Source organism: Corvus brachyrhynchos, unplaced genomic scaffold (assembly GCF_000691975.1).
Source record: "Corvus brachyrhynchos isolate BGI_N302 unplaced genomic scaffold, ASM69197v1 scaffold200, whole genome shotgun sequence".
Taxonomy (NCBI): domain Eukaryota; kingdom Metazoa; phylum Chordata; class Aves; order Passeriformes; family Corvidae; genus Corvus; species Corvus brachyrhynchos.
The window spans coordinates 8,043,611-8,066,378 of NW_008236184.1; the positions used below are offsets into that span (position 1 = coordinate 8,043,611).

Sequence of the window (22,768 nt, forward strand, 5' to 3'; positions counted from 1 at the left end):
CATTCCTGCAGCCCTTGGAGACAGAAGAGCAGGAGCAGTAAAGCCACACTGCCTGTAGTAGTTGGTGGTCCTATGCAGAACAGCCTCGGATCTGGGACAGGACCACGGGACAGGCACAGCATGTGGCTGTAGGGTGTTGGTTACCTGATCCACATGGTCCTAAGAGTATCTTGATCCTTGTCCTGTCGCTCGGGGCTGTCCACTACAGCAGTTCCCCGGGCTTGAGAAAGCAATGGTGTGGCTGTAAATCCTCAACTTTTCAACTCTGCTTAAATTTCACCCAGATGCCTGTAAGGCAGAGCTGTTCATTGAACTTTTGGCTCTACACAATATTAGTGCTGAATTTTCTCACATAGGAGGATTGTTCCTTTGCAGAGCTTTTGTGTGGGTGAGAGAAGTAGAGATACATAGATGACCACCCGAGTGGTGGTGAACATTCACGGCCTTCAGCCTGCCTTCCAAGGTTTCTCCTCTCAGTGCAATACATTCTCATTTCATCACAACTGCAAAGCTAACTCTCAGTAGGCTCAGCTTCCTTTGCTAATCCAGCAAACTTCAAAACAGTTTTTCCCCACCTAACCTTTTCAACCCTTAGCATCTGATTTTTATTTTAAGCATCAACATTACTGTCATGAAACACAAATCCATGATGCTTACTGAGTAACAGTGGAGCCATTTTTTGCTGTTTGGTTTATTGTGTGAGGTCAGAAGTTTGCACATTCATCTTGGGGCGCAGTGTGAGCTTCAGAGTTTTGGTTGGTTCCCGACCAAAAGAGAGAGAAATGAGATGCACTGACATGTAGCAGGTTCAGATTAAGGGAAAGTTTTCCTCTTGTTTTGCAGTTTTATTTATTTAGCTTTTTTATTAGTTGTTGCCTGTTTTGCTGGGTTGTTTGGCACAGTCTTCCCGAAGCTAGAGAAGTGGGTTTTCTCTGAAGAACCCTTTTCTGTACCTGTGTCTGCTCCTCAGGCCCGACCGGAAGCGGAGGGACGTGTTCCGAATCGCCAATGCCACCTTGGCCACTCGCAACAGGAACGTGACCGGGACCGACCACTTCACCAATGCCTCTGACGCAGAGGAGAGTGAGGTGGAATATCCCTTCTTTGAGACCAAGGTGGATGGCAAGGAGAGAACTGTGATCTCCCATCTCCAGCCTTTCACTCTTTACCGCATCGATATTCACAGCTGCAACCACGAGGCTGACACGCTCGGCTGCAGTGCATCCAACTTCGTGTTTGCCAGAACCATGCCTTCAGGTATGCTCACACAGGGCTCCAGCCCTGCCTTTACTGGGCAGAGATCAAGCTCAGGGGGGACAAGCTCTCCCAAACCAGTTAGAATTACACTGGGGTATAGTAAAAAAAATTCTATGCAGTAGGATAAATTGGAACTACATAGATTTTTTTCTTTCAAGTCCTTGACTGGTGTGTTGTGTGTACTGAGTGATGTGTTTGAGCCTGTGCTGGGAGCTGGAGAAAGGGAGAAGTTGACTGCAGGATAATTAGGAGAGACTTTGTTTCCCAGCAATAGAAGTGAGACCCCCAGACATGGTGGGCTGAAAGGTTTTGTTCCTCGGCTCTGTGTGCTGAATAGAGCCACAGCAACGTTTCTCTGCTAATGTTTGGTTTTGCTGCGTTCACTCGGAACTGTTTGCAGATGTTGGAGTTCTGCTGGTGGGAATGTTTGCCAAATGTTTCTTCTGTCACAGAACGACCATGCATTTGTCCAGCCTGGGAACAGGAGGAATACTGTCTTTCTTTTGTGCCCAATTCCTGGCCTCTAGACTACTTCAAATAGGAAGCATTGAATGCTGTACTTGTCTTTGGGACTTCTGCGGATTGTACTTTTGAGAAGAATAGAGATGATTTTAGTGTAAGCTCATATGCATCCAGCAATGAGCTTCTGACTCCAGCAGATGTCTGGGGATATTGGATGCAGAATGGTAGCAATTTTGTTTTGTTTCTGGAAGGGAAGGCTATCATAATCCAGATCCAGCTGTGTCAGTAAAAAAAAGCAAAAACTATTGCTTTCTCAAGGAAAGAAGGAAGTCTGTGAGATCAGGGAAAAGGAAAGAAGTTTTCCCGGATTTTTAACACATGCCTCTGGAAATTAAAGGCTATAAACAATCCTGTGTTCTTCTGTGTCTTTGAGAAGGTGGTCTTTTTTCAGCCCAGACTGACACAGGCTTCACATTCCTGTTAAGTTTTGAATAAGCCACATAAAATTATTAGGAACTATATAAGGATAAAGCAGTTCCTGAATTGCCAATGACACGCTGTTTTAAATGGGGACAGATCTCCTGTGACTTTTTTAAGAAGGGGCTGTCAGTGGGGCAGATGTTGTGTGTTTACAGCTGTTTGCAGCCATTTGGTGGGAGTAGCTCCCTGCACTGTTTTGGTGTTGGGGAGAGTTGGGAAGGAAGAATTTGGTGCTCATAAACAGGGGGTTTTTGGCACACAGAGCCCATGCCTGGTGGAGCTGTATGCTCTGCACTGGTTTTCTGGGAACCAGTAGTTCAGACTGAGCTAATCTCCAGCAGGCCTTGGCCAATGGAGTTTGTTCCCTGGATTTGAGTGGCTCTTGCTGCAGAGCTTCTGCACCTGAAGAATATAATGAATCTTCCATTTTCCTCAACTCTTGCCTCAAGTTCCTGTTTCAGTCATAGTGTTCTTCTCACATCACCTGTAAATATTTTACAGAGGGAGCAGATAACATTCCAGGAACGGTATCATGGGAAGCAAAAGAGGAAAATACCGTCTACCTGAAGTGGTTGGAGCCTACAAATCCAAATGGGCTGATCCTGATGTATGAAATCAAATATGGGCAGCACGGCGAGGTGAGGATTTGACACTACTGCTCATAACTCTTCATTTATACACAAAAAAGGATCTTTCTTAACATGCTTCTGCGCAGTGCAACACAAACAGAAATTGTGGTTTCAGACACCCAGCACCTGCCAGCATGTCATTACCTTATTTCCTTTATTTTGAGTTCTTAAATTTCACATACCTCCTTCTGGTGTTTGAAGTAAAACTGATCAGGTGGGGCTTTTAGTTATAAAAATGAGCTTGTCCTGCAGCTATATTGCTTTCTTCAGAATGTGAAGACATTAACATGTGTTAATTGCTTTTTTCTTCTAGGAGAAGCGGGAATGTGTTTCCAGACAGGAATACAAGAAGCTTGGAGGAGCTAAACTAACTCACCTGAACCCTGGAAACTATTCTGCCAGAGTTCAGGCCACTTCCTTAGCTGGGAATGGGTCCTGGACTGAGCCCATCTCTTTCTATGTGCAGCCCAAATGTAAGACAAATGTTTGTTGTCTGTGTTGAATTGGGGGATTATTGTCTTTTTAATAATTCCTGATGTTCATGTGACTGGGTGTCTGAGGTCCTTGCCTGTGCTCTGAACACTCCTCTTTCTGATGGTTCTTTGAGAACTCTTTTCTGGTCCATTTTTTTGGCAAGTGTTGACAGCCAGGAGGGGTATCTGAGGTGTGGTCCTTTCCTTGCAGCTTTGGGTATCTGTGAGAGGTGCAGCCAGGTGTGGGTGTGGAGAACACCCTGCTGTGGCTTCCTGGGATGTGCAGCTATGTTGGGAATGTGATGTTAGCCATAACAACATGGAGCTGGCGTGTATGAAACCGGTGGCAACAAGGCAAACCTGCTTTAAAAATTGCAAAATAATAGGAGAAACAAATCATTTGTGTAGATTTTTGGCTGGCAGGTTGACCTGTTCTGAGTGACATTTGATGAAAAAAATGTCCTGATTAAAGGGTGATGCTGGTCCTGACAATGGGAGTCATTTATATTTTGGAAGAACATGACCACAGAAACCCTCTTCAAGAAATTCTGTATCTAGTTGTAGAGCAGATATATCCCCAGAAAACTGCAACTCCATCTTTTATCCCTTTTTGGTTTCCTCGTTGCTGAACTTTGAACAATTTGAAGGAAAGAGCAGTGCATGTATGTTCTGACTGTAAGCAGCTGCAAGGTGAACAAAAGGTGGAAAAAAAGGTGAATGTGCAAGTGAACAATTGGGTATTGTTCACTGAGGAATGCAGGTCCTTTAAGCATAACTTGTGAAAACAAAACCCAGACAGACACTGTTCTGTACAAAATTAATGCCTTTCAGTGTCTGCTTTCTTGTTTCACTCATCTGCAGTCAGGGAGGGTTTCCGAGTGTATTTTTCCACATCAGACAAGAAAATGAGAACTTTGATTTCTTCCCTGTATGGAAATACACTGAGTGGGTTTTGAATGTTTCTTTGTTAACAGAGGTTTTATAGAAACCCTGATACAATTGTTTTCTTGTTGGTTGCAGCAGCAAACTATGGAAACTTCCTGCACTTGGTAATTGTGCTCCCTATTGCTCTGCTGCTCATCCTTGGGGGATTGCTGGTAATGCTCTATGTCTTTAACAAAAAGAGGTGAGTTCTATGTGCTGGTGCCTAAGCCTGCAGGAGGGGAATTGTTTATTTTCAAATCTGCACCCATGGAGCAAGTTAGAAACTAAAAAGAGAAATGGCATTCAGAGGAGTCGAGAGGCTGAAGTAGATTCTGCCTTGGTGTGGAAAAGGAGGTGGTTTAGAGTTACCAGCATCTGGCTGCTGCTGCTGGAGATGTGAAGAGGCTTTTTATTGCAGTATCATGTTTGAATGGGAAGAGGAAGGCTTGTGAGGAACATATCAGTGGGGCAGTGATGGCACACACCGGACTTTTATAATCAGAAGATTTGGCTGAAATACGGGTCAATATAAATCAAGAAAACTTAGTTCCATTTAGGTTACTCTGATTTTTTTTCAAATTCTAGAGGGTTTTTTGAAGACTTTACATCCACTTAAAAAATTATATCCTATCCTGGCCAAGAGCAGTCATTGGGACTGTTCTGTTAATTTGTTTTCCTCAGTTTTGGTTTTTTTGTAACTAGTGATTTATTTTTTTTATCTCATTGAAATACATAACGAGAACTTAATGGCAGTACAAATGTTCAGTCTTGCAACTTTCTAGTTATGGAGGTTTTTTTATTAGTCTCTCATTAATTATGCTTATTGAGTATCCCATGATTTCCAGCTCTAATTCACTGGTAGCACTGCACACAGTGGTACCAGTTCTGCTCAAGCTCTCCAGAAAGGACTTTGTCTCTGGTGATTACAATACCTGCTTTGCCTTCCTGAGGCTCTCCTACATGAAATTCCTGAAAATTTTTCCTTCTTCAAACTGTTGTTTTAGCACAAGAATGTTTGTGAGCCTGTCTCCTGCAAAATCTCTCAAGGTGCATTTATTATGTTTCTTGTTCTGAAAATCATCCCAGTAAAACTGGGAGATGTGGTTTTAAATAAAAAAATAGAACCACTTAGGAAATAGTTGAATGGAATCCCCCATTAAAAAGAGTCTTGTCTTTTGCTAAAAAACATCTCTCCCACAGCAGAGCTGATGATGGTAAAGTGCATTCTCAGCCACACGTCTCCTGGTTGTATAAAAATATAGCTGCCTTTCTTAAAAACAAGTTTACCCAGCAGCTAAAAGTACCTTGTGTTTACATTTTCCTGGTGCTGATTTGGTAGAGTCCAGAATTCCTGGGAAGCTATTTTGGACTGTGTTCCCATTGAGTATGTGAGGTAGATAAGATTTCAGTTTGTCCCCTTTGTCTGAAAAACTCCACATATAGTAAATAATATTCTGTGTTTGAACAAGCAGTGGAAAAGTTGTAGAAGAGATGGTCTGAAATATACTCAGATTTAAAGATTAAAGAAATCAAACTCAATGTTTCCACAGGAACAGTGACAGACTGGGCAATGGAGTACTTTATGCTTCTGTGAACCCCGAGTACTTCAGTGCCTCAGACGGTGAGTGTAACCTTCTACTTGTGTGCTCCTACTGTCATGTGTTCTGTTGGTGTCTGACTTTGGAAAGGTCTGAAACTCTAAAAGGCATGTTGTAAAACCACTTCCTCTGTTTTATTAGCACATCCCTGGAATCCACAATTGCTAATACGTAAATGCCACTTGTCTATTGAAACCAGGGAGTTTTTGAATTGTTTTCCTGTCGTTTTATCTACCTGAGTCTAATTCAAATTCACTAGTTTCACTTTCAGATTGTCACCTACTTTTCCAGTGATGTTTTCGCTGGAATGAAGGAAGAATGAATGAATTTGTGGTCTTTCATATTTGCCATCTTAAGCTCTGTTTTGCCCTGTTGAAACAAACTCATTACTTGAAGAAATCAGAACATCAGACAAATTTCCTTGAGGTCCCAGTTTTTCTGTTTATGGGTTAGGTTGGTGCTGCTGTTGTAGAATTCTTGCTGGAATAGTGTTTCCAGAAGCCCCCAGGAGACCAGTGGGTTTACCCAGAGTGGCAGCAGACTATTTTACTGTTATTTTTTATAGCAACACCACTAGGGTTAAAGGTCTGTCAGTGTTCATGCTATAATCCTCTATTTTCATCCTGTCATTTCACCCATGCAGAGCATGTGACACAACTGTCCCCTCCTTTGGTGACTGGCAGGCAGCAGCATCAGTGAGTACTTGGATGTCTTCTTGCCTGAGGCAGTCCTGCCTCCTGGCAGTCACCTTCTGAGAGCTCTCTTCTGCCTAAGATCAAAGACCTGCAGCAGCAGCAAGTTCTGCCTTTGCTGGTGCAACGGTGTGTGTGCAAGGGATCAGAATAGTACCATGCAAAGAGCTGCTGGATCAGAGTCTGCTTGTCATAAAATCAGTCTGTTAATAGAGAATACAGCAGACACTAAACTGATGCAGATGATCGAGTGTGTTTGATGCTGTCTGGGAGAATTAGGAGAGCAAGCATTCCAAGAAAAGATTTAACCTAAAGCATTGATTTGAGCTTCTTCTCACCCTGGTTTTGTGCTTTGAGGTTCCTTATTTCTATCCCAGTATGTTAGTACTGTAGTGAGGCTGCTTTAAGTCCATGTACACCTTTCTTGCAGATTTATTTGTATGCCATCGTTCCCCTTCCTCTGTATGGGAAAGACCCTGGACTGTTCGCACATGTGGTGCAAGGTCTCAGCATTCTGTGTAGGGTTTGAACACTAAAATTGTAGGGGCAGTTGCTGTTGTGGAGCAGGGAGCGATCACAGTAGGGGCAGCAGTGGAACATCACGGCCTGTTCTCTCTCCCCTCAGTGTATGTTCCAGATGAATGGGAGGTGCCCCGGGAGAAGATCACCATGTGTCGGGAGCTTGGGCAAGGCTCCTTTGGAATGGTGTACGAGGGAATAGCCAAGGGAGTGGTGAAGGATGAGCCAGAGACCAGGGTGGCCATCAAGACAGTCAATGAGTCCGCGAGCATGCGCGAGAGGATTGAGTTCCTGAACGAGGCCTCGGTGATGAAGGAGTTCAACTGTCACCATGTGGTGAGTCCTGAAGATGTGACGAGGCTGTGACTCATCCAGCCCTGGTGCTTACTGACGTGAGGCTGCTCTGGGCATGTCTGCCCTGAAGTGGGAATTTGGCTTTTTAGCTTCAACTCTGTGCAGCTTTGTAATATTATCGTGAAACCCCAGTCAGAAAGTGGAACCAAATCTACATTCAGACCTTTCCCACAGGTTCCCACAGGGCTACCTATCAACATGAAAAAATGATAATTAGCTGTACTTGTACTGAACATTTGTTTTTCCTCTGCCAGGTTCGGCTGCTTGGTGTTGTTTCTCAGGGCCAGCCTACGCTGGTTATCATGGAGCTGATGACACGTGGCGACCTCAAAAGTTACCTGAGATCATTGAGGCCAGACACAGAGGTGAGTCATGAGTTGCTGGATGTTTGTTTCTTCAGTTTGAATCATCTTGAACAAGACAGCCTCACGTTAGAAGCAGCAGGCAATTAGCCTTTCCTGCCCTTCTCCTTCAGTCTAAGGACAAAACATGAGCTATTGTGTGATCTCCAGCAGCTCTTTCATGAGGCAGTGCAGAGTGCCACATGGGATAGGTTCCTTCTTGTGTCACTGAGTCCTCTTTTCCAGATTTACATTAGATCTCTTGTCTGATCTACTTTCTCATCAAGATGTTACAGAAATTGGCTGGTTTAAGAACATGTGTTAGGATAATTGTTTCATGTTGTGTGTCCTGCCCATTGCCCCTGCTGGAAAGTAAATATCTGTTATCTTAGCTCCTGTGCAAAGTGTCATGCATAGGCCATCAGTCTAACAGCTAGAATTGTCACACATGATACAGGGTCTGAAGGATAAAGATGACACACAGGTCACTTGCCACTGAAATCACAGCAGCCTATGCAGAAAATGAGCTCAGCAGCTTTTGCCCTTGATCTAGAAATTCCGATGTGGATAAATTAAAGGAGCAGAACATGAGGACAGTATGTGCACAAGAGAATGAACGTGGTCTGTTAATTTTTTTGATCTTCATCTTTCTCAGAACAACCCTGGGCAGGCTCCCCCGACCCTGAAGAAGATGATCCAGATGGCGGGAGAGATCGCCGACGGCATGGCCTATCTCAATGCCAACAAGTTCGTACACAGGGACCTCGCCGCCAGGAACTGCATGGTGGCTGAGGACTTCACAGTCAAAATTGGAGGTGGGCTGCCCTGACTCTTACACAGGTCATAGAATCATCCTGGAAAATCAGTGTCTTAGAAGGCTTTTAATTTACTTTTTTTTTTTTTTTAACTGAGCTCTAGTTTAAATGTCTGCAGAATGAAATATGTTCCTTGTGAAGACTTGCAGTGATTTAAGACCTGTGAGAAGTTAACACTGAGTTAACCTCTGGAATACCTCTGCTTGCTGTTGTTCCAGTGAGGCAATAGTATAGCATGCGGATTTAAAAAGAGCTGGTGAGGCAGTGATTTAGGTGCAGGTACTGCAGACGTCTGGGTGGATGGTGTAGTTACCACTGGTGTGTCATTCACATCTCTGTTAATGGACAAAAATAATTCTACCTTCTGTTTATTGATTCAAGAATGAGAATTTTAGGATTATTTTAAATCATAATCTGAGTTGGAAGTGGAATGACTTCAGCTGGGTGCTTTCCAGTCTAAGCTGGAGTTCTGCTTCCCAGACAGCTGAATGGCTTTTCTTCTGCTCTGCTGTTAGATCACCAATTTTTTTTTCCTTTTACCATCCCTCCAAAATAGTGTCAGCTGAGTTTTTTCAGTCTTCTCTCCAGAGAGTGTGATTTTAAGCTGTTGGCTGTTTTTGAGTTGTGCATATTAAAATAACGTGTATAGCAACAGCCTTCTGCTGTAGGAAACTAATTCTTTTTCTCTGAGCTTAACTCAGCTATTTTGATAATTTGTGTAAGTAATCCTGTCATTTGGGAGAAAGAAAAAATGATTTCATTTTGAGTCAGTTAATTAGGAAATAAGATCTTTTGGGGATTTTGTGTATTTTCTGCAGGTTCGTGGGAAGTCAGCCTAAATCCTTCCCATTCCAGTTTTCTCCTCCTGCCTCCATCAGCTTGTTTTACAATTCTTTAAACTGAAGATATGGTGCATTTCTTCCCTTTAACATGTTCATGGTTACCCCAGAAGCATTTCGTAAATGTGCTGCATTGCTCTTGTTTATGTACCAGCATTAAAAATCCCCTCATGCAGAAACAGTTTAGGAGCATCTTGGCTGGAACACGCCAACTCAGACTGTTCAGATCTCAGAGGAAGAGCTTTATGCCACACTACCCTGTGCTCACTGCGTGTCTGTTTCTTATTTGCATTACATTTTGAAAGAATCTTCCGTTCAGCCGGGATAAAGTCACCCTGGTGTGTGGGAGTGATGGAAGAGCTGCACAGATGGGCTTTTTAGTCATAATCGCTGAGGGTACCGGTGTCCCTGGTACGCAGGGAACGTTGTGCTTGGTCACTCACCACAGACTGGTGATAACCGAGAGAGCTGGGGGAGTTCTGTACACGTTTCCTGGGGGGAAAAAAGGGGCAGTTACAGGTCTGTGTTGGTAAAATGGATTTTGCCCTCTGTGTCATCAGACAGCATTTAATATCAGTCAGAGGTCTGATGATCCCTGATTTATTAACTTTTTGGTTGGTATCTGAGAACACTGTAACTGGTTTCAATAGACAAGTGTGAGACCCAGCAGTTCTGTCTCAGGCTGATTGTACAGAAAAAAACACTGGAATAAATTTGAGTTACAGTCAAGGGGATGAACATTTTTAGATGCAAGTCTTGAAAATGCTTACAAATTTACAGCTAAGCATGGATATAACCGGAAGTATGTCTTTAATATTTGTGTGTGTTAATCGCAAATGAGCAGCGTAATCCTCTGTAGCGCCTGAAACAGAATATTGTACAGAAACTGGGAATTACCTTTGGAAATAGGAAAAAGAAAACCAAGGGAAATATTTCTTTCAACATGTGAGATTCTTCAGTTAAACACAATAGTTGTAAGTACTAAAGGAGTTTCTTACACTCCTTAAAAAAACAAAAGAAAATCACTGAATTTGGGGAACAATTCGTGAATTATATGACCTTCAGAAGACTCATCTTACTGCAAAGCTTGAGCATAAACGCTGTAACTTTTCACATTCCTATATTTAAACCATTCAGTCTTGTCAGTGGCACAGTCTGTTGGTGGTGTTGGGAGGGAAGGTCACCAGCCCTGAGGCAGCAGCTGAATTGTCTGCAAAGTCAAGTGTCACGGGAACACAGTGCAGACTCCTCACACCCGAGTGTGATTCTCTGGCTTGTAGGAAGGGGAAATGTTCATCATTTTCTCACACAAATTCAAGGTATTTCTACCTTCTAGATTTTGGCATGACGAGAGATATCTATGAGACAGATTATTACCGGAAAGGAGGGAAGGGTTTGCTGCCTGTCCGCTGGATGTCCCCGGAATCACTGAAAGATGGAGTCTTCACAACACACTCCGACGTCTGGTAACAAAAAAGGGCTCTGAAAAACTGCTTTAACCCCCTTCTTCCTAGCCTCTCTTCTTGTCTTAGTAGACTTAATTAAGTATACTGCTTCTCCTGCCCATTCAGAGGTAACCCTCTTGTTCCACAAGTTCATGTTTCAGCAAGAACTCTTGAGATTAAATTTTGCTCTCAGGGAGAGCAGAATTAAATGGATTTCCAAAACTGGAGGTGGCAGCATGTTTCCTGCTGTTAGTTGTAAAATCAGTTGTGCAGTGAAAAACATTACCTTCACCTGGAAGAGCAAATTGTCATTTTTTAAATTGCCCTCCTTCAAGAAAAGCATTACAAGTTGCCAGGAATATGGACAGGTTCTTAGTGCTGACCTCCTTTTCCATCAAAACCTTCTGTGTAAATGACTCCACTTTCCCCCAGATGAGTTGTGTACTCTTGCAGGCTTTTTTGGGGAGTTCTCCCTTGTGCATATCCCTCTCCATTTGGAGCTTCGTTTGCTTGTTTTATATACTGCAAGATGTAGAAATAGGGTTTTCTTTCAAAGCACACTGCATGCTTGCTGTATCTGTGCAGTTATTAATAGAGGCATGTACTTGGGAGAAGTAATCCCCTGGAACAATTCTGCACACACCCCCCAGCTTTTGGAGATAGGTAAGGAGGACTTGGCAGAAGATGGTTGTGTACTGGCAAAACCTCTTCTCTTTATGGTTTCTCGGCCTTCCTAACAAGATGTTTTTACTGCTGATCTGTTAAAGAATTGGCAGCTGATTGCCTCCAAATGTCTAGAAGTCAGTAGGAATGGTGTTTGAGGAGTAAACTGCATTTTCCTTGAGCAGGTTGAGGAGTTTGGAGTCAGTGGTCTGTAGTTCACAGCACCAGCTCTGAACGAAAAGTTCCTAAGAGGAATTCAAGTGAAAAAGCAGAGCACCAGAATGATGCTTAAATTTTATTTTACATATGGCTAGTAACTTACTTTTGAATCCAGTAACCCTCAGACTTGGAAGCAGATGAAAAGAGCCATGTTGAGTTGAAGGGAAGCCCTGTATCAGCCATTTATCTGATGGAACAGTGCAGGCATGCTTTTGGCAGTCCCCCCAGTAAAAGAATTTTGGGACTTGTAATGGCTTCACAAAGCAGACAGAAATTTGGGCTGTGTCACTAGAAAATCCGCAGATGCAGAACTGACCAAGCCTGGAGTGAAGAGCTGGCAGAGCTGTCTGTTCTTACCACACAACAGGAATTTTCAGGTTCAGCCGTTGCCTCCAAAGGGTTCGGCCGCAGATCAGGGTGAGCAGTGGGGATGTCCCATGTGTGTTCCACACCTGCTTTCCTTTAGCCTGGGACTGTTAATGTGATGTTACTCTTCAAACATAACTCAAATTCCAAACAAAAACCCCCCAGGTGTGATGCCAAATCAAGCGTCAGAAGTAAATTAGCGCTGTGGTTGTTGCAGGAAGGACATAAGCGCTTCCCTAAAAAGGAAGAGAGGAGGGTTAGATGGGATATTAGGAAGAAATTCTTCCTTGTGAGGGTGGTGAGGCCCCAGCACAGGTTGCCCAGAGAAGCTGTGGCTGCCCCTGAATCCCTGGAAGTGTCCAAGGCCAGGTTGGATGGGGTTTGGAGCAACCTGGGATAGTGGAAGGGGGCCCTGCCCATGGCAGGAGGTGGAACAAGATAAGCTTTAAGGTCCCTTCCCGCCCAAACCATCCTGGGATTCCGTGATTTGGCATTCGTTGGTCTGTCAGTCCAAAGCAGGATTGTGCAAACAATATTGCAGTTCATCAGTGGGACAGTCTGACTGAATATCCTGGCCTGGAAAGTAGTTTACTGGTTACAGGATTGGAAAGTTGAAGAGGAGGAGCAGTAAAATCTTGACAGATTTTTACTTGAAAGCATAGAGGAAAAAAATTGCTTTATGGAGAGGAGGCCCACAGTACTCGTGGGTATTTCAGAGAGTTTCTCCTTGGGATGGTTTGGCATCTTAATTGTTAGGAGTGATTTACTCTGAAATTTGGTTCACAGGGGTGTACTTGTCTGGAGGCACAAAAAAATGGGCTCAACATGAGAAATTTGCTGTTTGTTTAGAACATGTATCCACAGCGACAGAGAAATTTCAATCTAAATTCCAAATGTAGTGGAGCTTGACTTAGCACTGTCATGAAATACTGTCTATTTACTTGATCTGCTTATGGCTAAAAGGATCATTCCTTCTCAGTGACTTTTACTACAGGCACTATACATTGGAGGTCTCTTCATGCCAGGAAAAACTTCTTCAATCCTTCTATTGGTTCAGATTTGAAGTTGCTCAGTGTAAACTGTGGAGCTTAGCTGTTTTGGGGGCCGTTTATTTGCATCAAACAGTAAACAAAAGGGTTTTCATGCCTTTCTGGGCAGATACTGTGACGTGTAGTTCCATGTTCTTCGAGATCGGTTTCAGAAGCCAAGATGTCAAAAAGACAAAACCCTGTCGAGTGGTTAGAGTCTAGGATTTATAAGCTGTAAGGTGAAATGGCAACTGCAAGAAGAGCATCTGGAGGTTTGAAGGGTGGAGCTTTATTTTAGCAACTCATTCTTTTATTGCTTTTCAGGCTGAAGAATGAGGTAATTAGACGGGGCTGGGTTTTTTTTGTAGTTAGGGAAGGAGGACATTTTAAAATTAATGTAATACTGTTCAGGGTGAGGGTGGATTTCTATAAATAAATCCTCAGCATCTTGCATTCTTTCAGGGCTGGTAGTTGCCTGGAAGGAGCAACCTGAGTTTATTTGTTAGGATAATCTGATGAATAGGTGTGCAAGACTTGTCCTCGTTATCCCTGCGGTGATCAAAGAAGCTTCAAAGGCACCCAAATGTTGAGTTGACCCCCTGTCCCTCCCTCCCCTGAAAGGAAAACAATTGCAAGGCAGTTTGTGGCTTCTGGCTCCAGATGCAAACCAGTTTAGATCCCAGGGATAGCTGAAAGATAAAACCACTCGGCCATAACCAGCTAATGACACTGGACTCCTGTTTTCATAACAGCCCCCCGGTGGAACTGCATGTTTTTCACTCAGCTTGACTCAGCATTTTACCACACAAGTCAGACAGCATTGAGATTTTCCTTCTTTGCCCAGCAGCTCTAAAAGTAGATGACTCTTCTGTGCAGGGCAGACAATTTGAGCTGTGTCTGCTCAATAAACTAATTTTAAATTGAGATATTTTTAGAAAGTGTCAATACTTACATCCAAGCTACCCAATTATGTAACTATGCTTATCTTCCTTTGCCTGTAATCAATTCCTATTATTACACAAACTGCTTTTTTCACTAACACTGTCCTTTGTAGTTATCTGGAAGGAGCTGGAAGCTCTGTTTCAAGAACATAGTTACATGCATGTTTCAAAGGGGTGACTTGAGTTTTTCTCACCTGAGCCCTTTTCTCACCAGAGTAGGTGTGCTTGAAGTCAGCAGTCTCTTGAGGGAGGTGATGTGACTGTCACCACAGGCACTTTTTTTGAGCAACTGGAATTCTTTGTTAAAAGAAAATACCCATGGACACCCACTACTCAGCATCTTGTAAGAAATACACCCTTGTAAAGATGGCTAGGACCCCTAAAAATGTGATCTTCCCTGCAGGTCCTTCGGAGTGGTGCTGTGGGAGATCGCAACGCTGGCGGAGCAGCCATACCAGGGCATGACCAACGAGCAGGTGCTGCGCTTCGTCATGGAAGGGGGGCTGCTGGAAAAGCCAGACAATTGTCCTGACATGCTGTAAGTGCCACCACTGCCCTGTGGGCACAGCTTGTGCTTCCTGACCCCTGCAGTGTCTGCTCTTCCCACCTACCACAGGAGGGGCTGTTAGAGAGTGACAGTCGTGGGAGGGGCTGCTCAAACAGTCTCTGTCAATCCAGTATTTTATGGTAGTGAGACATTCTAGAAAACAACTTTGCTTGTGGCCAGAATCTCACCTTGGGCTATCTGTCTCCTAATAAGCAAACAAAACCCAAGCTTTGTGCTACTGAATAAAATTAGACTTAATAAAAACCCGTAAGTGGCACTTGCTACAGCAGGAGGCTCTGTGCCTAAATCATGTCTCTCCTGCTTAAAGTAATTCTGTTGAGCATAAAGCGAAAAAAGAGCAGGGGACAAGCTGAAATGTGTGTAAACACTGGAATTCAACTTCATAGTTCAGCATACAGATAAATTAAAGTATCTGAAGCTGGGTTGGATGTGCTGTTTCAGTCAAAGCACTCATCCCATTGGGATAAATAAATCCCCCCTGCTAACAGTTTCCTTCCCTGCAAGCACAGGGAGAGGTTTCCACAGAAAAACCTCTCCCTTACCCCAGGATCGACCCAAAGCCTCACAGCAGCAGAGGGTGTGCAGTGCAGCAGCTTCAGTTTTTAGCTTTACATTGCTGAAATACTTCTGCTGGCCTTTGTGTACAGCAGTTTCAGTTGTTCAGACTTTATTGCTTTGATATACTTCCCAAACTGACTTTTGGGAAGGAAATACTGTGTCTTGCAGTTATTGAAATTTGTTGGAGGCCCACAGAAGGGATACAATCACTTAAGGGCCTCAGCTGCTTGGGATTCTTAGGAAAATAGCTTTTTTGGCTGGAGCCTGGCTGTGGTTTCAGATGACAGGCAGTGTTGTTTTGTTGTTTGAGGGGGGTGGGTGGTATATGCGGGGGGAGGTGTAGCTGCCATGTGATTCCTTGGTTTCACATTCCTTCCCTTTTGGGATGCTGTGGAGAATTCCTGGCAGTCGGATTGAGTGGACATTGTTTAACATGGTCAGAGCTGTGTAATGGGGATGGGCACAAATGGGGAAGAACGGGGATGTGACGGGTTCAGCTCCCTGAGTTCACAGGAAAAAAGTACCTCTGCAGTGAGAAAAAACTCACTGGGGAGAGATCCAGCATTAGAATTCCCATTAACCTGGGGCCTGTGTGATATGGGCAGGGGTGGGAGGGGAGTCAGGCCAGAAGTTCTCTCTGCTGCAGCCCACCCAGTTCTCCTTCCTCCCCCTCCTCAGGGAATCTCCTGTGCTCCAGGGCTGTTGCTACTGGATGAATTCACTTCCAAGGTCCAGGCTTGTGAGCGGGGAGACCTTGGTTAAAGTCTGGCAGAGCAAATCTTTGCACCAGTGTGTAACAGCCAAGGCCGTTCTTGTGCTGCTCCTCATGGAGAAGCTGTTCACACGTTGGTTCTGCCCAGCAGGATTCAGCATGACAGTGCAGAGGTGCAGAATAAAAAAACTCTGCATTTGAATTGTGCTGCTTTGCTCTGTCAGAAAAATGAGGCTGAACTCAGACCTAAGGCACATCCACTTTAGTAGTGATTTTTTGGTTTGCTTTTTTTCAGTGATAAAGTTGAGTATAAAACATCCTGGCTTTATCCCAAATGTAAAAAAAAAAAGAATGTATTGACCTTGCTGTGACTTGCTTTTGCTCCCTTTCAGCTTAGTAGTGATTTTTGGTTTGCTTTTTTTCAGTGATAAAGTTGAGTATAAAACATCCTGGCTTTATCCCAAATGTAAAAAAAAAAAGAATGTATTGACCTTGCTGTGACTTGCTTTTGCTCCCTTTCAGCTTGTTTTGTCTTTGTTGTAGTACAGACACCCAAATCTGCTGAAATTCAAATAGGCAGTTGTAGGAATAACAGTAGGGAGTTCCAGGAATAACCTTCACCTTTGTTCCCTGCACATGCACTTGGCCATTAAAAAACCTCTTATGTTCTTGTGGTGCTTTATTCTTTGCACGTTTTCACTTCTTTCTCTGCGCAGGATGCTGAGACAGTGCTGTGCCACCCTTGGTGACCTCCCCTCTGCTCCCAGTCCTCACTCACACACTGTAGCTGCTGGCAGGATCAGAGAGCTGGTCTGTAGGCACAGGTCCTCTCCAGGGCCCAGTAACCTCAGCCGGGGACCTACAGGAAAACTAGGACATGGGCAGAAGAGTGTTTCTAACAGTTTCCAAGAGCCCTGAATTTGCATATGGATCTTACCCTGCATCCCAGCATGTTCCAGGCCAGTGCTTTCTCCAGTGCTTTATGAAACCCTTTGTAAACCAAGGGATCCTCTTTTTTGTGGAGATTGTGAAAAGATTTTGTTTAAAGACAGGGTCTTTGGCATATCTGTGCTAGTGAGAGGTATTTTTTAGGCAGCACAAATTCTTGCTGGTGGACACTGGTCTGTGATATTTTGGTATTGGTTCCCAATATTAACTCAAGATGTCCCAAAAGCAAAGCCCAGCACCAGGGAGGTCACTTGGGCTTGGTGCTGCCTGGAAGCAGGTGAGAAGGGGAGCTCTGTCCTCCTGTGTCTCATGTGGTAGCTACAAATGCACAGGGACTTTGTTCTTGAAATTAGTTTGACTTGGAAGCAACTGAAATTCTGGTCAGAATATCAGTGGACCTGTCTGTGGAGAGAGGGGAGTGTGCTGATGGAGAGAAGCCTCCAGAACAGGTGGAGGAGGTAACTGCTGTGGGGAAGTGTAGATGAGAACAGAGAGAAGAATCCTGCTGTCACCAAATTGGCTATTTTTAGCCATGCGGGTGATGTGATGTTGACACAGCCCTGCACCCTCCAGCCATGGAGCAGGAGCTCCCCTCAGAACCTTGTGTTCCCCCCCATGAATTCTGCATGGTGCAGGTGGGTTGGGACACTGTGTCTCCATCCCTGCTGTGCTGGTCGTGCTCGTCAGTGCCTGTGCTCCCCTGACCCTGGTAGCAGTGGGTCAGTAGCTTTTAGCTGGAGCTGCAGAAGTTCTGTTCTGCAGCGTGGCTGTGTCGGATGCTTGGGCAAAGGGGGATTTTACAGGGGGTTGTCCTGTGGCTGGGAGGTGGTGAATCCCTGTGAAAGGGCAAAGCACAAAGGGGAGGGTATTTCTGGAGGCTCTTTACTCTAGCACAGGGTGAAACAAGCCTCAGTTGTGTTTATGCTACACCCTCTTGGCATAGTTCGCGTGGCTTTGCAGACAGAACCATGCAGTAAGACAGATGGTTCAGTAAGGCGGTGCCAGGAGAAGCTTTGCTGTTTTTCTCCTCTTCCTGTGCACTCAGTGATGTTTTTATGTCCTCCCATTGTTATGGCATCGCTCATCAGGTGACGGCTGCGTGGCACCAAGCTTTGGTACAGCTGAAGCTCTCAGACAGTGTGTTCCCATGGGGCTTTTAAAAGTTGTGGAGGCTGGAATTCCACTCTGTTTTTGAAGCAGGATTGCTTCCCCCACATGCATTGTAGACTATTTACGCAGTGCTGATTTCCCTTTGTTCCTGCTTAGAACCCGGGGTCTGCTCTGCAGAGGCACTGGCAGCACATGGCACCACCAGGGGAGGAGAGGTCCTTTTGCTTTTCCCCACCAAATCAAGTGTATTGCAAAGCACAAATGGAATGCAGCTTCTATAGGAACTTTCCATTTTCTGTTTTTTTTATTGTCTCGGTGCAAAACAGAACTCAATTTCTGCTCAGTTCCTTGAGCAAAAGATGCACAGAGGGATGCTAGCTATTCCCCTCTCCCATGATGCTGCCTCCAGCTCCCTGGAGCTCGCTTGCCAGCAGTCAGGAACGTACTTCATAAATCTGCTCAGGTTGTATTAACAGCCTGTAAATTCCTCCATTGTCTATTGGAAAGGTTTTTATTTTGTTTAAGATAATGTAAACAAGGTCTGTGAACACACAGAGTTAAAAAGGAAAAAAAATCCTTTTATGGGAACTCTGTAGGGTTTTTAAATCTGGAATGGCTTAAAAGAAACATCACATGTCCTTGTTTGTGCTGATGTCACATGCATTACTCCGCTGCTTGTGGTATCTCCTTAGCATTGCCCTTAGGCCTCGGGGCACAGCGCCAGCAAATATCCAGAGTTCCTGGCTCCAGCCAAGCTTCTATTCAGGGACGCAGCAGTCAGCTGGAAGGGAAACAGCAATGAAGTAACAGAAATGGATTTTATATATTTATGTCTCAAGCTTTCCTCCCTGCTTGTGGGTGAGGGTACGGTGCAGTTTTATAGTCTGGCTCCGCTTTTGCTCTGAAAGGCTTTTTACAGACTCAAAAACAAGCAGGAGTTGGGCAGTGTTTACGTGTCTACGTGCGGTTACAATGCAGCATTGAGTACCCGGGGAGTTCTCCCAGCACAGACTGGTTTTGCCAGCTCTTGTTGGGTGTCACAAGGCCATGCTCAGGTGGCTGACGTTTGTTCACGCGGAGCGGTGCCAGTGGAGCTCTGGCAGGGATAGTGGGCACTTTAGATGCACTTCAGTGAAGATTGCTTTGGGTTTGGTTGAAGCACTCAGCAGTGTTTGCAGCCCAAACACAGCCACTTCCCCTCTCTGCTGGTTTATGTCAGCTGAGAACACAGTGGAGGTGCAACAGTATTTCCCAATTTCCTGAGTTTCTGGAGAGGGGCTTTCTTTGCTGGAGTTTTGCTTCAGGCCAGGGTTCCCGAACTCTCTCCAGACCCACCATGGGCTGCAGAGCACAGGGTTTTCCAGCTCAGTGTCAGTCCTGTTGGAAGGTTTGTTCTAGAGCAGGGACATTACTCTAGGATGGACTTCGGTCATATTCAAAAAGAGTGATATTTTTTTTTTAGTTTGTTTTTGTCTTTTAAACTTAAAAATAAAATAAAATCTTTCCACGCTGATGCAGAGATCTGGTAAACTGAGGGAACAAAGCAGTGAGAGCTAATGAAAAGATCAAATAGAATTGCTCGTTTGAGCTCTGAAAGTCTGTGGAAGTTGGAAATATGGTATTGTTGTTGTCTAGAATTAAAGCTTAAAGCTTAAGTGACCTGGCTTAAGGGAAGGCTCCTTGGCAGAGGTGGGAAATAAACCCTGGCAAGCCAAGGGGGTCTGACTGGAGCTGCAGGTCCCAGTGCTGGCAGGTGAGTCAGAGACATGAAGGATTCTCCAATGCATCACCTTAACTGAGGGATTTCTTGGCTTTATTTTATTTTTAGATCCATTCTTACTCTAGCAGAGAGTAGTAGTTTTGGCCAGCAGTGACTTCCTCCACACAGCGTGTTCCTCTGAGCACTGTGTACACAGAGGATTGGCTCGAAGAATTAATGCTAATCTTTCTTTTCTTACTTAAATTTGTCCTATTACTGCACTGTGTTAACAGAAGACATCCCTATTCCACCTTCACAGACGGTGAAATCCTTTCTTGTGTTATGTTTAAAGCTCAGGGCAATCTCCTGGGAATATCCAATTTTGCTGTGTCATGAAAATGCTGTTTTCATTATGTCTGTATTACTGTTTCATTTTGTGGTTTTGTTTTGCCAGCATGGGACATTGTACAGATCTAATCATGGATGTGCTTAAACAGATGATCTCACACTCCGTAAAATATTAATGCATCCCTGGCTGTAAATGAAAACAACCTAATTTTAAAATAAAAAGATTAGAGAATGTCTTTGAGATTGGCAAATGTCCACTGGGGATTACAGTTAATGTAATTTTCTTCTTTCAGGGGAAAAAGGCAGTGCTTTACCTTGTGTGTGTTTCCTATTTTAATTTTTTTTCAAGCCAGTATTGATGGGGTGGGATGAGTTGTTTGAAAAAGATACTCCAAGAGGCGCAATCATGTAACTTACGGCTGAGTAAGCACAGGGTAATTCAGAGGAAAAAGAGAAATACCAAGTTGGAATAGAAGTATGAAATAGTTCTGAATGTCAGGAACCTGTAAGACACGAGATGTGGGCAGGTGTGTGGGAGGGAGCGGAAAAAGTGAGCTAGGAGGTATAGGAGTAAATGGGTGATGAGAAGGAAGGTGGAAATGTGACACAGGCATTCACAGAATGTTTTGAGTTGGAGGGGGCCCACCAGGATCATCAAGTCCAACTCTTAAGTAAATTGCATGTTATGGGTATTGAACCCACAACCCTGAGGATCTCAGCCTGTGAAAGTTCTGTCACTTTGGCTTCCAAGGGAGTGGAATGATTCTCTAAAGCGCGTGGTCCAACTCAATCCTGGCTCTAAAACACCTCAGTAAATGTTTTTCCTGTGTGTTCCCTGCCCAGGTTTGAACTGATGCGCATGTGCTGGCAGTACAACCCGAAGATGAGACCCTCCTTCCTGGAAATCATCGGTAGCATCAAAGATGAGCTGGATCCAGCCTTCAAAGAGGTCTCCTTCTTCTACAGTGAAGAGAACAAGCCTCCGGACACAGAGGAACTTGACCTGGAGACTGAAAACATGGAGAGCATTCCTTTAGACCCCTCCTCCACCCTCCAACCCACTGACAAGCACTCAGGACACAAGGCCGAGAACGGCCCCGGCGTGGTGGTCCTTCGGGCCAGCTTTGAGGAGCGACAGCCGTACGCGCACATGAACGGGGGCCGCAAGAACGAGAGGGCCCTGCCGCTGCCCCAGTCCTCGGCCTGCTGATCCTCGGAGCCAGAGCCTCACAGAAACAAAACACACACAAACACAGGCATTGGGGGAAGAAAGAAAGAAAATCACAATATATTCAAAAGCCTACTGTACCTCAGTGGATCTTCAGAACTGCCATAGCTGCACTTGGGAGAACCCTTTTTTCAGTAAACAAGTTACCGTATTTTTCTTTTTTTTCAATATGCAAGCAGATGTTTGTTTCAGTCAAGGACTCCAGTCATGGGGCACACAGTTGGCCTTTTAAAACTCTTAATGTTAACACTTAATAGCAACAGAAAACTTGAGATCTGATGTCTCTCTCTCTCCTCTCTCCTCTCTCTTCTTTCTCTTTCTTTCTGTCTCTCTTCTTGCTTCATAATGGGAAACATATCTGCGTGCAAGTTCAACCGTACAGCACTTTCATCAGATCAAAGATATCGCAGGCCAGGTGGTTCCCGGTACCCCTGCAAGCACCTGCCTAACACTGTAGGTCTTTATAAAAAATACCACAAACAAACAAAAAAAACCCCCCACAAAAAACCCCCATAACTAAAAAAGACTGGATTTTTAATGTTGTTCTTTAATCTTTTTAGGAACATGTAAAAGAATAAAAAAGGGCCATCATTCGTCCAAGGCTGTTACCATTTTCAACGCTGCCAAATTTTGCCAAAAAAAATGAACTCTTTGTTTTTTGTTTTCATTTGTTTTTTTGGTTTCTTTTTTTTTTTTTTTTTTTTTTTTTTTTTTTGTAGAAATGGAAGGAGCACAGTAATCAACTGCTCTGTTCAAAACAGATCCTGACCAATATGTTCTATTCAGTCATGCACTGGTATTTAAAAAAAAAAACCTAAAAAACTCAAATTGTCTAGATCTTTTTTCAAAACTGGACAAAATGTGATGATTTTTTTTTCTTGTGATGGAGAAGATAAAAGGGATGGGGTAAAAAACCAGCCCTCCCTCCACCCCTGTCCCCATCCCAGTGAATTCTGGACAAACCTGGCAGTGGTGAGCTAAACAAATGTACATTTCATACAAAAAATGTCAACCGCCTGCCAAAAGTGAGTTACGAAAAACCTGAGAATAAGCGGCCGAGATCTCCATCGTTGCAGCCTGCCTTCCTTCACAGGCTTGCAAGGAAAAAACACCTAGAAACATAAATTGGAGAAGACAAAAAAAAGCAGTAACCGGATTCAAGTATATGATGCTTTGTTGACCTTTTCTCTTTATTATTAAGACTTCTCGAAGGGTCTTGCAGTTCTATGTTAGACCATGGATCATTTGCATACACATTGTCTTTTGTGTCACTTTTATAACTTTTTTACGGTTCAGATACTCATCTATATGTCTGTACAGAAAAAAGCTGCTATTTTTTTTGTTCTTTATCTTTGTGGATTTAATCTATGAAAACCTTCAGGTCTGCCCTCCTTCCCTTCCCTTCCACTTCAACAAATTTTCTTATGCTTTGTACTATAGTGTGTAACTTTTACTTCCTCCTTCCCAGTAACTGATACCTTTCATATGATTTGCCATGAACTGTTTAATGCCTTTTTATAAATACATTTCCTCCTCTTTTTTTTTTACCCCC

General features: G+C 43.9%; 1 protein-coding gene across 2 annotated transcripts in view; it reads left to right on the forward strand.

Annotated features, from left to right (window-relative positions):
- IGF1R (insulin like growth factor 1 receptor) overlaps positions 1 to 22,565 on the forward strand; it is a 167,787-nt gene extending 145,222 nt beyond the window's left edge. Inside the window, exons 11-21 of one of the 2 annotated variants that reach the window (XM_008637811.2) lie at positions 971 to 1,257; positions 2,701 to 2,837; positions 3,142 to 3,301; positions 4,322 to 4,427; positions 5,776 to 5,846; positions 7,141 to 7,370; positions 7,643 to 7,753; positions 8,385 to 8,544; positions 10,720 to 10,849; positions 14,449 to 14,583; positions 20,832 to 21,488. In XM_008637811.2, the coding sequence (XP_008636033.1) occupies positions 971 to 1,257; positions 2,701 to 2,837; positions 3,142 to 3,301; positions 4,322 to 4,427; positions 5,776 to 5,846; positions 7,141 to 7,370; positions 7,643 to 7,753; positions 8,385 to 8,544; positions 10,720 to 10,849; positions 14,449 to 14,583; positions 20,832 to 21,198 (1,894 nt within the window). In that variant the 3' untranslated portion in view covers positions 21,199 to 21,488. Of the gene's footprint in view, positions 1 to 970; positions 1,258 to 2,700; positions 2,838 to 3,141; positions 3,302 to 4,321; positions 4,428 to 5,775; positions 5,847 to 7,140; positions 7,371 to 7,642; positions 7,754 to 8,384; positions 8,545 to 10,719; positions 10,850 to 14,448; positions 14,584 to 20,831 lie in introns of both variants that reach the window. The other variant, XM_008637820.2, reaches the window with a different exon arrangement.
- The last annotated feature ends 203 nt before the right edge of the window (positions 22,566 to 22,768 follow it).